General features: G+C 47.3%; 1 protein-coding gene across 6 annotated transcripts in view; it reads left to right on the top strand.

Annotated features, from left to right (window-relative positions):
* Positions 1-16,126, top strand: part of CIT (citron rho-interacting serine/threonine kinase) — a 140,656-nt gene extending 124,530 nt beyond the window's left edge. For 5 of the 6 annotated variants that reach the window (XM_071221877.1, XM_045200957.2, XM_071221879.1 and 2 more), the window contains 9 exons: positions 1,107-1,246; positions 2,335-2,427; positions 4,016-4,124; positions 4,234-4,362; positions 4,994-5,074; positions 6,695-6,773; positions 6,907-7,086; positions 12,638-12,941; positions 13,726-16,126. In XM_071221877.1, the coding sequence (XP_071077978.1) occupies positions 1,107-1,246; positions 2,335-2,427; positions 4,016-4,124; positions 4,234-4,362; positions 4,994-5,074; positions 6,695-6,773; positions 6,907-7,086; positions 12,638-12,941; positions 13,726-13,749 (1,139 nt within the window). In that variant the 3' untranslated portion in view covers positions 13,750-16,126. The remainder of the gene's footprint in view (positions 1-1,106; positions 1,247-2,334; positions 2,428-4,015; positions 4,125-4,233; positions 4,363-4,993; positions 5,075-6,694; positions 6,774-6,906; positions 7,087-12,637; positions 12,942-13,725) is intronic. The other variant, XM_045200958.2, reaches the window with a different exon arrangement.
* Positions 16,127-16,346: the final 220 nt, after the last annotated feature.

The following is a 16,346-nucleotide window of genomic DNA, read 5'->3' as shown; positions in this document are numbered from 1 at the left end:
CTCACATAACCATGGCAAAACTTCTTTTCCTCTCTCTTTATTGGTGATACTATTTTTTTTAAGGGGAAAACAGTAATTTATTGTCTCAGTGTTCAGAACATCCACAGTTAGGTCTTGTTTGTTAGACACAGCTGGGTGGGTCCCAGTGGCTGCACTAATATGGTCAGGAATTGACTTTTCTTGGTCTTTCAGCTCTTTTCCTCTGCTTGCTTGCTTTGTGTGTGTGTGTGTTTGTTTCTTTCTTCTTACTGGTTTTCCTTCCTTTTCTTCCTTTCCTCCTTGACTTTATTCTTTAGAGAAGTTTTAGGTTCACAGCAAAACTGAACAGGAAGTACAGAGATTCCCCCCAACCACACACAACCTTACCCCCATCAGCATCCCCCACTAGAGGGTACATTCTTTACCATTGATGGCCCTGCACTGACACGTCGTTGTCACCTGAAGTCCACAACTTACATGCAGTTTGCTCTTGGTGTTATGTATGGGTTTGGACACAGGTCATGGCACAAACCCACTGGGATAGCATCATACAGAATAGTTTTGCACAGCACAGTGATGATTCATGGCGTTTAAGCCTTGCTGGAATACACTGATCTGACATACTGTACGTAATCAGACTCCATGTGTGCCTCCAGTCACATCCTTTAGGGTATGGCATTTATTTTCCTGATTACTGACCCAGTCGGAGACCATGCACTGCTTCTAGGCACGTCTCTTTGGTCTCTGTTCGCCCGAGCGAGCCCTCAGCCTTTCTTCTGTCTCTCACGACATCGCCATGTTGGAGTGGTCCGAGCCTATTGTTTTATAAAACGTCCCCTCGTTGTTCCTGATGCATCCTTACTCTTATGTTTAAGTAGAATAGTTCACCTTCTCCAAATATCTTTCTGTCTGCAGAATATTTTTTCTCCCAGAATCTTGACTGAGAGGTCAGATGTTTTCATTTGAGATCTAAAACTTGGACCTAAACTGTGTTTATGGGAATTTGTGGGAAATAGGCCATCCATGGCGCTTTGCTGGCTTTTATTTGTGAATAGATTAGGATTGCCATCCCGTGGCTTTGCTTAATGGCCTCACACTGACCAAGAAGCCGTTCCTTTTCCCCTCAGGAGAAGAACGGGCCCTGTGTCTTGTTGACGTGAAGAAAGTGAAGCAGTCGCTGGCACAGTCGCACCTTCCCGCCCAGCCAGACGTCTCGCCCAACGTGTTCGAAGCTGTCAAGGGCTGCCATTTGTTTGCTGCTGGCAAGGTAAGCTCCCCCGGGCCTCTGCTGGCGGAATGTTTAACTAATTTTTAGGCCTTTTTTTGTAATAAGCATTTAAGGGCTATGCATTTTCCCCTAACTACAATTTTAGCTGCACCCTGTACATTTCTTTCATTCCACATATTTTTAAATTTCTTATGATATTTTTTCTGTGAATGATGAGTTACTTAGAAATGTGCATCTTAGTTTCCAAAAATTGGTTTCTAAAAATTGTATTAATTTCATTATAATGTTTGAAATACTAAAAAAAATGTATGGAGTATATATGTAAATTATAAAATTATAACACTAAAATTATAACACCTAATAATGTAAACATCCACAAACTTACTAGTCGACCCTAGAAATAGAACCTTACCAGCAATTTGCACTTTCCTGTATATTCCTCCCTGTTCTACGCCATCTCCACCGACCCTGCCAGCCACCTGCATTTCAGGACTGATTTGAGCGATAAGCTTCCATTTGTCCTTGATGAAATGACAGAGATCTTGGTGTACAAGGTGAAGTAAGAGGGATTCAGCTACTCTAGAAAAACAGAATTTTGATGTAGAACTCTACACAGAGCTCTTAGCTAAGAACTTTTCTCTTTGGACTAAAATCTTCTCCAAATTCTTACAGCAATGTCTACTGCCTTTCCCCTCCCTGAGGATTGAATATTGTCAAAAGAATCTGTTTCGAGCAAAAGACACACACACACACACACACACACACAACATGTGCATGGGGGGCAGGTGGATTTTCTGAGCCTTCTCTGCATTTTTGGTTAAATTAGTGGCTCTCAACCAGGGGTGAGTCTGCCCGCCAGGGACAATGGGCAGTGTCTGGAGACATCTTTGCGTGTCATAACTGGCCGTTGTACCATTGGCATCGACTAGGTGGAGCCCAGGGTTGCTGCTCAATATCCGACAATGCCCAGAAAAGCCCCTCACCACAGACAGTTGGCTGGTGCAAAGGGTCAGTGGTGCTGAAGCTGAGAGACCCTGCTCTAAATCGATGTTCTTTTCCTAGTTTTGCTGCGGAGTCAGTATACATACCAGTGACACTCTTTCTTTTTTCCTCCGATTACTTTTCAGATTGAGAACGGGCTCTGCATCTGTGCAGCCATGCCCAACAAAGTCGTCGTTCTCCGCTACAATGAAAACCTCGGCAAATACTGCATTCGGAAAGTAAGTGCTGGGCCCGGTCCGTCTGCTCTGCCTGTGAGCTGGCGTGGAAAGTGTGCTGTTTCAGGAGCAGCACGAGTCTGGTCCCTTCACCTGCGTCCTTTATTTAGTCTGGGTGACCTCCTTGGAGAGAGAGAGACAGACAGACAGACCCTTCCTTCTTGGAGGAAGCTAGTAGCTGCAGATTTTTCTCTCACTTTCCTTCTGCCGTTTGTAGCTGCCTCTCCAGCCAGCCCAACGAATCCAGCCTTTTGTTAAGGCAGAAAGGAAGTTGGCTGATGGAGGAGACACTTCTTTTGAACCAGCAGAAAAAAAGGAAGGTGATCTCTCTGAGAAGCTGGCAGTCCCTGGTGGCACTTACTAGAGTCTTTCTCAGATCCTAGAAGGTTCTACTAATAACCTTGGAAAAGCCGGTGCTAGCTGTCTCCTGAAGTGCAGTAGGGGGGCTGGTTCTCCCCAGTGCGGAGTGAATTGTGATGATGACTGTGGAGTGGACAAGGTACGCGTTAGGCCCGTGCATGTGCCTGGCTCCAGGAGAAGGCTGTCTGTTGTCCCGAGACTAGGATGTCCCGCCCACCACAAGCCTGATTTATTTCAGGTGCTTTCACGACTAGTCTCAAAAGTGGAATGAGAGGTGAATATATATGGGGGTCAGTACTCTTGGAGGAACTGTTTCGTCCTGGGCAGGCTCCTGTTAGTTTGCTTTAGAGTTTTGTTGAGCACCCGCTGGTACCAGAGACCGAGCTGACTACTGGCAAACACCTTTCACAACAGCTCTGAAAAGCAGGTTTGGCCGTCCCCAGTTTCAGGTAAGACAGTTGATCGAGGCTGGCCGAGGTCCTAAGTTGTGCAGTCGAGACCAGAACTGAAGTTTGATTTTTCCCTACCATTTTCGCATGTCATGCTGCCTAAAAGTTTCCTCACACGTAGTAGGTGATCAGTAAATATTCAGTGGTCATGACACTGCTGACTAAGTGAACTATTAGTTCCAGGAGAATTCTCAAAAAGCATTGCTTCTATACAATTCCTGGCCACTCTTTTGAATAAGCATGTCTGGGTTGTTGAAGCCATTAGGATTGGCCTGAAAACAAGCGGAAGTAATGAGGAAGCAGATAATTCAGACATGATGACGGTGATGATGATAATACTTAGGTAGGTAACATAGGTTCTACATAGAAGCCTAGAAGCTCGCAGAAAGAGGGAAACTAAACCCACTCCCTCCAGCCACCACTGTTAGTAGTTGGTGTATTTTTCCAGGCTTTTTCCTCTGATGAGAATGTTGTATTTTTAAAGCTCTCTTTGAATGCTACCTTTTCATTGAAATGGTGTTTCTGACTTTTGGGGGCTATAATTTGGCCTTATTTTCTTAGTCTGGGGCTGCAAAGAATTCAGAGGTAGCAAAGGGATCCCTGGTCCTCGTGAGGGACACGGAAAGATCGTCCGTTCTGTGCATCATCGACAGCTTGAACAACTCTGCTTGCGGCTGTTCCCAAGGCTCCGTTAGGTGCCTAAGGCGGAAACAGGAGAGCCGTAGAGACGTGGCTGGCTTGGGTCAACACTCACGTTCTCCTCTCTACCCTCTCTGTCTCAGGAGATAGAGACCTCAGAGCCCTGCAGCTGTATCCACTTCACCAACTACAGTATCCTCATCGGAACCAATAAATTCTACGAAATTGACATGAAGCAGTACACGCTTGAGGGTAGGGCCCGAGTCCTCCCCAGCCCACACACTGCTCCGGCTCTGCCACCTCCGGCTCTGCCACTACCTTGAGCCCGTTCTGAAGCCCCGCCTCTCACCTGCCTTTTCAGAATTCCTGGATAAGAATGACCATTCCTTGGCGCCTGCTGTGTTTGCCTCCTCTTCCAACAGTTTCCCTGTCTCAATCGTGCAGGTGAACAGCGCAGGGCAGCGGGAGGAGTACCTGCTCTGCTTCCACGGTGAGTCAGGGCTTGCCACTCACTGCTATTTTGGATGCTGCTGGGCACCAAGAGTCCCAGACAGGGTCCACTGGGGGCTGGGGGCTGGCCAGTGGGACTTGGGGCAGGGCAGTCCTGCTGGGAGTACAGAGAATATCATTCCAACTGCCACAGAGGCCCCCTCGGGGTCCTGTCCTGTTCCCCACCAGGGTGCTAACCCGATCCAGCTCTGTTATATTCTGTCTGAACAGCAGTCCATTCTTTCCTTCTCTGTCCTCGCTTCTTTCTCTGCCTTTCCTTATTTTTTTCTCTCTGTTTCCTTCCTTTTCTTTTCCCCTGATGTTTCTCTTTCCTTTCCAAATTTCTGGGTCTGTCTTTCTCTTCCTTCCTGTCTCTAGGTCTCTGTTTATCTTCCTTCTTCCCTGTCCCCCTACCCTCCTATCCTTGTCCTCCTTCCCTTCTCTCCTCACTTCCACTCAAACCCACTTTTTCTAATGAATCAGGCTCAGCAGAGGTCCTTAGGTTTTAGCGGTTCAGTGTCATCTGCCCAGTTGTCCCTGGGCCCGATTCCTCCTCCTTCTGTCACGTGTGTGTCGTTGACACCCTGCCCCTGGCTATGCTGACGATGCCCCTGGGCTCTGACTCCTTGCAGAATTTGGGGTGTTCGTGGATTCTTACGGAAGACGTAGCCGCACAGACGATCTCAAGTGGAGTCGCTTACCTTTGGCCTTCGGTAAGTGAGGCAAGGTGTGGAGGGCTCTTTTCTGCCAGTGGCTGGTGTCCTGGGAAGGGATTGTGGGTGGAATTCTTTTTGGCCTAAGCTCTATGCTTGTGGATTCCACTGGATACCAAGTGTCACACATAATCGTCACCTGAGTAAGTGCCCAGGGCAAAGATTCTGAGGCTTGACAAAGGCATCAGCCAAACCCACTACTAGCCTGTGGGTTCCCATGATAGAAAGGAGACCATTCCCTGTGAGTTTATTTAAAACATTTCAAAGGCAGGATGGTATCCATGGCATAACTGGATACCTGTCAATATTATCAGCCCTGCTTGGCCAGAGCACTTAGGTCACGGCCATTTATTCTTTCTGTAAGTGTGAACAACACTGTGAGAACATCTTGTACTAATCTTTATATGCTTGTCAAATAGTATCCTCTGCTCATAAGTTCTAAAAGTGGAACTACATACATATTCACACATACATACAAATATGTACATGCTTGACTGTGTGAATGTTCTGACTTACCATTACAGATGAAATTCCCTTAGAGGCCTTTTCCTTTATCTGTTGCTGCATATCAAGTTTCAAAACTTAGTGACTTAACACAGCAACAACTTATTGCCTAAGATTCTGTGGTTGCCTGGACAGCTCTGCTGCATGTGGTGTCAGCGGGACCACAGGGGCAACTAGAAAGCCCACAGTGGCCTCACAAACACGGCGACAATCGGTGCAGAGGGTGGGAGCTCAGCTGGGGCTGGTGGCTGGAGGCCTCGGTTCCTCTGCACGTGGGTAGAAGTGGAAGCCGTCAGGCCTTATCTCTTCCATCGTCCTCTACTGGTTAAAGCAGGCCACCGCAGCCCGGGTTCAAGGCACGGCAACTCCCCTGGGGCCTCGGCAAGCATGACTAATAAGTAGTCAAATGGCAAAGCGAAGTGTGCCACAAGGCATAAGAGTGATAATCTGCTTTTCCCTTTAAGAAAGAAAACAGCTCCGGTCATATCCTGGAGTTTCAGTGGCACGGTGATACATAGTAGTAAGAGCAGAAACACCTAATTACCTATGAACCCAGTCCTTCTAAATTTTTTCAAAAATGTGTACAATCAAAAATTTAAAAACATATACAATGAAAAGTCTCATCCATATTACTTGTCTTCCAAATTCTTCATCCCCACTCCCTCCAGAGAAAAAAAGAATTATGAGTGTCTTATCCTTTTAGGGCTTTATGCAAATACAGAGACATAAAAAGTATATTCTTGTATCCCCCACCCATTTTTTATCTTTATGGCAGCATACTTTACACATTATTCTGAACCACCTTGCTTTACGCAGTAAAACTACACATCTCAGATTTTTTTCCCATATCAGTACACAGCTTCTTCCTGCATTTTTACAGCCATGCAGAATTCCGTAGACGCGCCATAATTTCTTTAAGTGATGCCCCGCCTAGAATGTACCATCTCTGCTGTAACACCACGGCAGTGAACACACCCGAGCATGCATCATTCTTCTGGCACGTGACTGTAATTCCTTTAGGTGGGATTGCTGAGGCCAAGGATGCATTGCATGCAGGCTTTGATTTTCTTTCTTTTAACCCTTCCCTCACACTCTTCCTCCGTGGTGGCCATGCAGCCTACAGAGAACCCTATCTGTTTGTGACCCACTTCAACTCACTCGAAGTGATTGAGATCCAGGCACGCTCCTCTGTGGGGTAAGCATTGTCCTCTAGGCTCTGAAGAGCTCAGCTTTTGGGGTTGGGGGTTGGAGTTGGGTGTATGTTACTTCCTTTCTCTCCCAGCAGAGGAGCTAACCTGCAATGCCAACTCTTGTCTGGTCCTCTGCAGGACCCCTGCCCGAGCGTATTTGGAAATCCCAAACCCACGCTACCTGGGCCCTGCCATTTCCTCGGGAGCAATTTACCTGGCCTCCTCATACCAGGATAAACTAAGGGTCATTTGCTGCAAAGGAAACCTCGTGAAGGAGTCCGGCACTGACCACCACCGGGGTCCGTCCACCTCCCGCAGGTACCGTGTCCCTCCTCTTCCTAATTACAGGCGTTCCAAGTGCTTTCTGCAAAGCAGAATGAAATCTTGCTAAACTGGCTGGAGGTTTCCCAATAGTCAAGCTCAACCCAAAGGTTTCCCAACAGTCAAGCTCAAGCCACTTGCTTCTCTGAGATCTACATCCTTGACATGATGTAGTCACAGGGAGTAGCAGGAGAAGTTTTAAATGCCCCCTTACAAAAGGTGGAAGGAAACCTCTGGCCTTTCTCTGGTGGGTGCTTTCAGTGGCTCTATTTGGAATGGAGCATGAATTATGCATTCATTGCTTTAGCAGACACTCTACCAGGCCAGTTGGACAGTTGTGGGAGGTTTAGTGGTGAATAAGCCAGATGCTTCTCTTCGTTGATGAAGCTCCAGGGGAGAGACACATGCATTCAGGCGATTCCAGCATAGCCTAGAGGGGTAAGGCTGCCATTGGGGCTGTTTAAGGCATCTTGGGAGCTCAGAGGAGGCCTCCTGCCTAGACGTGGGGGTCAAGGAAGATTTCCTGGAAGAAATAAGGGCCTATACATATTTTTCTCTTTTTTTTTTGCATGCTTTGTGATTTTTTTGTTGAAAACCAAACATCTCAAATAATATAACGTGGCAACTCTGGAAATCAGTTCCCCCTCCCTGGGTTTGTTGTTACTGTTTATTTAGTGACTCTCCTAGCCTAAGTCTGTAAAGTTTGTATTCTTTGTTATGGCTGCCAGTGACATTTCTGGGGATGGAGTTTTTCTCATGAGGTAGCCCTAAGCCAGGACAAACAAAAGCCAGCCCTGAGAATGGTCTTTTCCAAAGAGTAATCCGACAGGTCGGGCAGTGATTTTCCTGGGGAGCTGCAGTCCCGACGGGCTCCCTCCCGTGGCGGTGACGCGGCTGGGTTCCACAGCTCCTGTGGTTCCAAGGCTGTTGCCGTCAGCATGACCGCTGGTCTGGGGAGAAGCGGGTGGGGATAGGTCAAGTTAAAATGTCAGAAAACGTGTTGTTCTTACTGAGATTCAGCTACTTTTCTTGCATAAACACTCTTCGAATTGTTGCAAGCCTTTGGTTAATTTCCAGAGTTCAGAAAAGTTGATTTTGACAGTTTTTGTCAGTGTTCTTGTTGCTTTTGTGGAGAAGCAGGTTTTGGGAGGCCCTTGCTCTGCTGTTCTGGAAGTGCTCGGCCCCTTCTTCTTCTTGCGGGTGATTGCACGCTGTGCGTACTTGCAGACCTTGACATGTCTCGGAGGCTGCTCCGTGTCAGTCTGAGAAGTATTTCTTTATCCTATTTTTATGCCCACATAGCATTCCTTCCCATGACCTTAGCTCATTTAACTGCGTCTTTCTCAGTGGGCGTTTGGGTTGTTTCTAGTGTTGCTCTAGTACATGATTTGGTGCCTTTGTCATTTTGTCATTTTGCATGCTTAGGAGTCTGTCTGCAGGACAAATTCCTAGAAACAGCTGTGTGTTTGTAGTTTTGATAAGATGTTCCTGAGTTTTCCTCTGCGGAGGCCGAACCCTCTTGCAGTCCCACCAGCACTGGATGGAATCAGGGCTGACCTTGTCTTGACACAGAGGGTGAGCACCCAGAACCCGAGGGATACGTAGGTCTGAGGTGTGTAAGGTTTACGTTCTCAGTCCATAGGAAGGTCTGAGATTATTTAACCCCGGGGAATATTTAAGTGATCTAGGATTTTGATTTTTGGACTGGCTTACAAACCCCATGTGTCTACCCTATAAAGAGTTATGTGGACCCCTTACCATGTGCCAGACCCAGTGCCTGGGGCACACAGATGAAGAAGATACTTTTTATTCTGAAGGGACTCTCAATTTGGTGGAGAAGTCACCTCTAATATTACGAAATGCTTAGATCTTAGAAGAGAGAATCATCGATTTAATCTTCTGAGGCTTTATCCTAACACAGGGGTGTCAAACTCATTTTCACTAGGGGCCACATTAGCCTCATGATTGCCTTCAGAGGGTCGAATGTAATTTAGGACTGTGTAAATGGAACTACTCCTTAACAGTTAAGTGAGAGCTCAGCGCTGCCACCGGGTAGAAACAAGGTGCTGGCCAGATAAAACAAGGTGGAGGCCGGACTTGGCTCGCAGGCTATTGTCCGCCTGTGTCCTAACGAGTAGTCAATCTCTAGCTCTCTCTCTTTTTTATTTTTCTGCTTGAATATACGAGTTAGTTAGAAATGTTTGGTCAGTGTGATTTTAATCCCAGGGACTTGCTGGGTGTCCAGTGCCGAATAACCAGCAGCTCCTCACTCAAGAGTGGCCGTTCAAGGGACTGCAGTCCTCCCCTGAAAATTTTAGATTTTATTTAAGTAATTTTTATTTTCTTTATCTGGATTTTATTTAAGTATCCCCCAAGTCATGCCAAGAACAAATCAAAGTACTGTGATTAGATTTTTTTCTCCATTGCCTCCCTAGTTAGAGGGCCAGGCACCTTCCTTTCGTAACTGTATGATGTGTCTGTAATGTGTTACTTTTTCTGTAGTCAAAACTGGTTCCATTCCTGAGAACACGGGTCAGAAATAATGCTGTTGCTTTCCTGCTGTTGCCGGTCGTGTCCAGAAAGTCAGCAGTTAGTCTTTAGCTGCCTCTTGGCTTATAAAATGGTCTTTCAGCTGCTGACTGCTTTGGGCAGGTCAGAATGCAGAGGCCCGAAATTTTGCGGGGTGAGGGGATGAGGGATTGCACTGTTTTTGTTTTTAATTATGCGTTTTCAGTGGAGAAGTACATTATCTGTTTACAAAATAGCTCTTGAAAAATACAAAGAGTACAGATACTATGAAACAAAACAAACTCCAGTCACAAGACATTACGTCATGAGAAGGGAACGGTCTGATCTCCAGGTTATGAAAACTAGAATTAAAAGGTCACTACACAGCTTGGCAAAACTTGGGTGCAGTTACATGAAACGTTCAATAAACTGAATTTTTTCCCCCCAACGTGTAAGCAAGATGACAAGAGTAAACCTGCGCCTGGCAGTTTCAGTCTCACTCGGAAGCTACCCGTGGGCTGCATTGCCCTGGTCTGTTCAGTAGAGCGGGAAATGTAACTCTTTGCAAGAAGCATAAAATTGACTTGGAAGATCATTGATTATTAATGGAGACAGAGATGGAAGATTGCCCACTCGGCCTAGAATGATGGGTGTTTTCTTTCATTCCATTAATCTAAGCTGACGTCCCGAATGGCCTTCCTTGAGCCATCTTTCTTCCCCTGGGCAGTGAGCTCCCTCTCGCTTGCTTTATGACGGGCCCCTGTGGACACATTTTATAATTTCTCTTCCATTACCAACAGACTTAATATAATCCTCCTACTTGGGATTCATTTTGTTATTTGTCTGCCATATCTGAAAGCCACACAGCTAGAGGTGAATGTAAACCTTGGTTTCAAGCTGTTGCACTCTGAGGCACTGCATTTTGCTGCTGCCCACTCAAGCACGGGCAGCTTCTGGCTTGAGCATTCATCTGAGTCTTTACCGTTGGAGTTGCACCGGGAAGCGAGAGAATGTCGTGAAACGATGCACAGCAGACTGACCGCTTATCACATCATCTTGCTCACCAACCTCTCTGTTTCACTGTAGAGCAGAATTGGCAAACTTTCTCGGGAAAGGTCCAGATAGTAAATATTTTCGGCTTTGTGTGCCATATGGTCTCTGTCTCAACTACTCAACTCTACTGTAGTGTGAAGACAGCCACAGACAGTGCATAACCAGATGGGCATGGCTGTGTTCCAATAAAACTTTACTTATACAAACAGGCATCTGGTCCTGGCCAGGTGGCTGAGTTAGTTGCAGCATCATCCTGTAGACCAAAGGGTTGCAGGTTCAATCCCAGGTCAGGGCATGTATGGAAGGCAACCTATCAATGTTTCTCTCTCACATCAATGTTTCTCTTTCTTCCTCTTTCTCTAAAATAAATTTAGAAAACCCCAACATATCCCCAGGTAAGGATTAAAAGTCAGTCAGTCAGTCAATCAATAAATAAAAACAGGCATCTGTCTGGATGTGGCCCTGAAGCTTGCTCTCTCGAGTCTCTCCCCCATAGTGATTGGTGTCATTGCTGCTCATCTGCTTTCAATTTCGGGCATTGACAAAAGAGGTTCTGGTAAAATCAGACCAGTAGTTGAGGAAAGAAAATCAACAAATTTGATAAAACAATAACACATTCCCAAGAGAAGGATTTGAATTTCAAGGACTATAATAAGCCTTTGGGAAAACCAATGACACTCTCAAATAATTCCGAAGGAATGTCGTGATGATTTACTGCAAAAGCCAACATGGAAGACAAGGATGTCATGTGGCATGTTACCATCCAGTTTTGCTGAGGAAATTACAGCAGACTAAATCAGTGTGAGATTCATACTGGGTTCATTCTTAGAATCAGCATGTAATTATAATTTAGATTTGAAAACATCTAGGATAATATCAATTTATTTTCCTGATTTCTATTTTTACGTTCCAAGATAAAGCCCTAGTCAATGAAAATATGTCTCCAAGTGCATTCACTATAAAATTTTGTTGCCATTTTAAGTAGGCTGCCTTCTCCTAGCAATAATTATGCTGGGATAACGAGGACCTGAGTGCTTTTTCTGCTCATGGGGGTGGGAAGGGATTGACTTGGAAGGCTGCATTCGGTTCTCTCTCAAGTTCTGGATACTGTTTCTCCATAGAGATGGTTAGGCTCACGTGTGCAGAAATCGTCATGTGAAATACCCAGGCCAGGTGCAGGGTAGGACTGGTTGTACAAAAATGCCTCAGTGTGTCTAACTGGTTATTAACCACCAACCTTTGGGGCGCAGGACATTTTTTGAGCCAGCAACACTGTTTTTTATCTGCCCTGCTCATTTTCCTAATTATATCAGTCCTGATCCCTACACCTCTCACATCAGCACTGCATTGTCAAAAGGACTTAGAAAGCCACGTGGAGGGAGAGATGACCAAACACCAGGCCCAGGACTGGGACAGAAATGACAGCTGACAGTGATGAGAACAGGCTTTCTCAAAACTGCTCCCTTACACTGGGCCTTTGCGCAGGCTCAGCCTCTAAATGAAGGCACCCCCCTGTGCTTCCTAGGCTCTGGGAAATACTAGGTCAAAGGACATAGTACGGGGATTATGACATCACACTGACCTGTACTGGAGTCCCAGTCTGTAGTCCACTAGCTCGGGCCAGTTGCCAGCCTGTCTGAGTCTCAATTTTCTTGTCTGTACAACGAAGTCCTGCTTGTTCCAGCTTGTAGTGCTGTTGTGATGATTTAACGACATTAAGAGCTGAGCACAGGGCCTGGCACACAGTAGGTGCTCAGTACAGAGAAGCCTGCTCCGAGACCAGGAAGCTCGATTTCCTTTTGTCGTCATATTTGTTTTTTGCCCTGCCCTCCCTACTGAAATGAACCCAGCAACAAGCCTGAGAACTCCAGGTGGGACCCTTTTCTCATAATCAGTGGTGAGTTTGGGACGTGGGGGTTTCTCAGAGAAGAAAAACTCCCCTTTGGGGTTGTGACTCCTTAGTGCTCCCTCTCTCTCCTGTTGTCAGCAGCCCCAACAAGCGAGGCCCGCCAACGTACAACGAGCACATCACCAAGCGTGTGGCCTCCAGCCCAGCGCCACCTGAAGGTCCCAGCCACCCGAGAGAGCCAAGCACACCCCACCGCTACCGAGAGGGGAGGACAGAGCTGCGCAGGGACAAGTCTCCCGGCCGCCCCCTGGAGCGGGAGAAGTCCCCGGGCCGCGTGCTCAGCACAAGGAGGGAGCGGTCCCCCGGGAGGCTGTTTGAAGACAGCAGCAGGGGCCGGCTCCCTGCGGGAGCCGTGAGGACACCCCTGTCCCAGGTGAACAAGGTGAGGCACCTTCCAGAGGCCAGAGAAGTGACTGGGAGCCGAGGTCCCCTCAGGGCCACTGTTGAAAAAAGGAACTCTGTTCGCAATTCAGATTTGGTGAGTCACAGAGGAGGTTAGGAAGAAAATGTCTCCATTTCAGAAGAGGCTCCTAAACAAGTGGGTAATGCGCATGTGTAAATGTGTACCTCAAAGTGTAAGAGCTAGCAAAGAAAGTAACAGCTACCAAAGGGATCGCTCCCTTCCTCAGAGGACACTGGTGTGAGCAGTTTCCAGGGAAGGTCTATGCATATAAGCAGATGTGTGTGTGTATTCTCTTCTTACACACACATAATGTACTGTATGAAACGTTCTAGGGCTTACTGTCTTCAAATACACATACAAATATACATGGACATCCGAAAATTTTCTGGAAGGCTGCATAAAAACTGGTAACAGTGGCTGCCTTCTAGAAGAACTTTGAGCCTCCTTTCCCCAGAAGCTGATGTTCCAGGTTGCCTTTGTCTTCTGACGCCACCTGCACACCGGTTCGGAGAGGAGGAGGGCCGTCTAAATGGTCTTTGCTTACCTCCTCTGCTCCACTGATGAGAGTGGGTGCGGGGGTAAAACAGCAGAAGTCCACAGATAGCGTTTGCGACTTCTCATTGAATTTCAGTCCCTGTTGGACTCCAAGCTGTGAAGGAAGGCTCTGCTAGGTGGTGCCACCCCGCAGAGCTGAGAGGAGGTACGAGGTGCTGCAAACTTACTGTTCGGGTTATGCAAAAACCACTCCTTCTTTTGCTCCTAGGTCTGGGACCAGTCTTCAGTATAAATCTCAGTCAGAAAAACCAACTCCTCATCTTAATCTGCAGGAAAACACCAAACACACTATGGAACTCTGCTGAAGGGGACCCCAGCGCCCATCTGCTCAGCCACCCGATGGCACAGCTGGACCCAGACCCACCTCAGCATGGACGCCCCTGCATCCGGGAGGTGCGGGGGGCTGAGGCTCGTAGGAGCTGCCGGCACCTTCCTGCAGTCATCCTTGCCGCACTTGGTTACTCCCTCAGAGCGCTCATGAACTTTGTACGTAGCTCTAGCCTGTACTGGTTCATCAGAGGAAGCCAACCCGGCACCAACTACGATGTCGTTAGAACCCTAATTAACAGCTACTTTAAGATCCTAGGGTTGGTTTTTATTTTCCAGTTTTTCCCTTTCTTTCTTTTCTTTTTTTTTTTAAGACAACAGAATTCTTACTAGATTTGAATAGCAATGTATTTCCTGTTGTAGTCATTTTTAGCTAGATCACACCATCAGGTCTTTGCTACTGAAACGTATTGTAGAAGAGTCCCTGCCAGTTGGCTAACCTCCTGCACTCACATAGGTTCACCCTCATTCTTGCCCATTCTCACAGATGGCCCTGTTTTACCCAGGGTGACATTTTAGCCAAATGTTTACTGTTCTCATTGCCTTTTATGGCCTTGACGACTTCCCCTCCCACCAGCTGAGAATGTATGGAGGTCATCGGGCCTCAGCTCGGAGGCAGTGACTTGGGGCCAAGGGACCTCGAGGAACTTCCCCTCCCCGCCCCCTCAGTGTCATCTCTCCAGTCTGCTGTCCCCGCTTTCCATGTAGCTTTGGCCAGGAAAGCATGCAATAGATCTGCTCTGAGCCCAGCATTAACAGGTCTCTGGGCCCGGGAGGGCACTGGGGGCACCCTCCTCCTGTCCGTGATGGCACGCTGTTCCCCGCCCTGGGATGGGAGGGAAGAGACCTGTTCCGGAGTTCTGCATGGCGGTTCACTGCATGTGCTGTCCCCCGACCTGGCTGGCCCCCTTGGGTTGCTCTGCCAATGTCCTAGTACCATACCATAGCTCCCGCCGAATCGAGACCCTCTGACGACTTGCCAACTCACTGGCCACAACAAGCTGCAGTCTGTAGCACTGAACAAACAAAACCAAACGCTCAAGCCTTACGACCAGAGAAGGATTTCAGCAAACCACCACCTCACACGTTCACGCTTCCTGCCAACTCCCACATGGACGACTCTGTTCACACAAAACCCAGCGCGGTTCTGTCCCACAAAACTGTGACTTCCCAAACGAGCCTTTCCCTAGGGCTGGACTAAGACCAGGAAGTTTGAGAAGGAAGCCGCAGCTAAACTCCCCCTCTGCCGGGGTCCAGAAGTCCTCCTTAGGTGCAGTGCGGCTCGCCCTGTTTTCTACCCTCTGATGACTAGTAAATTCCTGGCGACTGGTAAAGAACCAACTTAGAGGCTTTGCAGTTGGCAAGCTAACTAGCGGCCTTATTTCTGCCTTTAATCTCCCACAAGGCACCTCTTGCTTCGGATTCTCCATGACTCTTAGGCATGCCTCCAACAACCAAGGCACTCCCTAGGTAGGCTGGCAGGTAGACCTGTTTCCACCTCAGCAGGTGAACATGACCGTGTTCCAACCCATGTGTCCACAGACCACTTTCCAGATTGCAGCCTGGCCCGCGTCCTGGCTCCTTCCTGCTCATCTCTTAACCTAAGTGCTTTCTCATCCGAAACGCCCGTGAGCCTCCGTGGTGTTGCACCCTTGGCCGGGGCCATGCTGTCGTGTTTCATGTGTCGCTTAGAGTCTTTGGGGTCACACTGCATCTCTTCCGTCCCCCCGGGCAGGTCCGACTGAATGTTTGCTGAAGTTTTTGTCTCTTGGTCCACAAGTATTTGGAAGGTCACTGAAAATTGGTCTTTCAGTCTTGGCATTTCATTTAGGATCTCCATGGGAACGGGCTTCTAGAGCCCCGAACGTGTATATCGTGTCTCATTCGTGAAACGCTTCCTGCTATAGAACTAGCTCAAAAGACTGTACATATTTACAAGAAACTTTATATTCGTAAAAAAAAAAAAAAAGGAAATTGAATTGGTTTCTACTTTTTTATTGTACAAGGTGCATTTTTCACCACTTACTTTTGGTTTCAATGGTGGTAGTTGTGGACAGCCATCTTCCCTGGAGGGTGGGGAGCTCCGTGTGACCACCAAGATGCCAGCAGGAAATAATTGCAACACGAAATTGCAGTCAAAAGCTTCTAGCATAAACAAGATTCTAGTTCTCCAAAAGTACAGGCTTTTTCTTCATTACTTTTTTATTCAGAACGAGGAAAGGAACACTTCAAGATCCACCTTGAGAGGAATGAATGAACTTTGCTGTTGAACAATAGTAAAATAAAGCAATGATTTAAAATGTTTGCTTTAGTGCAGCGACCTCTTCTTTCCTGAGCGGGATCATAAAAGTGCTAAGCACAGCCAGTGTCAGCAGAGGCTTGTTATCACGGCCTGGGAACTTCCTTTTTCTCTGGGGCGGTGGGAACCACACAGAGCTTAGAGCACGTGGCTCTCCTGGAATCAGGAGACTGGCGAAGTTCTTTCCTAAGGTACGACCTTGT

The sequence above is a fragment of the Desmodus rotundus genome, chromosome 7 (genome assembly GCF_022682495.2).
Source record: "Desmodus rotundus isolate HL8 chromosome 7, HLdesRot8A.1, whole genome shotgun sequence".
NCBI classification, from domain to species: domain Eukaryota; kingdom Metazoa; phylum Chordata; class Mammalia; order Chiroptera; family Phyllostomidae; genus Desmodus; species Desmodus rotundus.
Note: the sequence above shows the minus strand (reverse complement) of the source record. Positions and strands in the feature narration are given on the sequence as shown.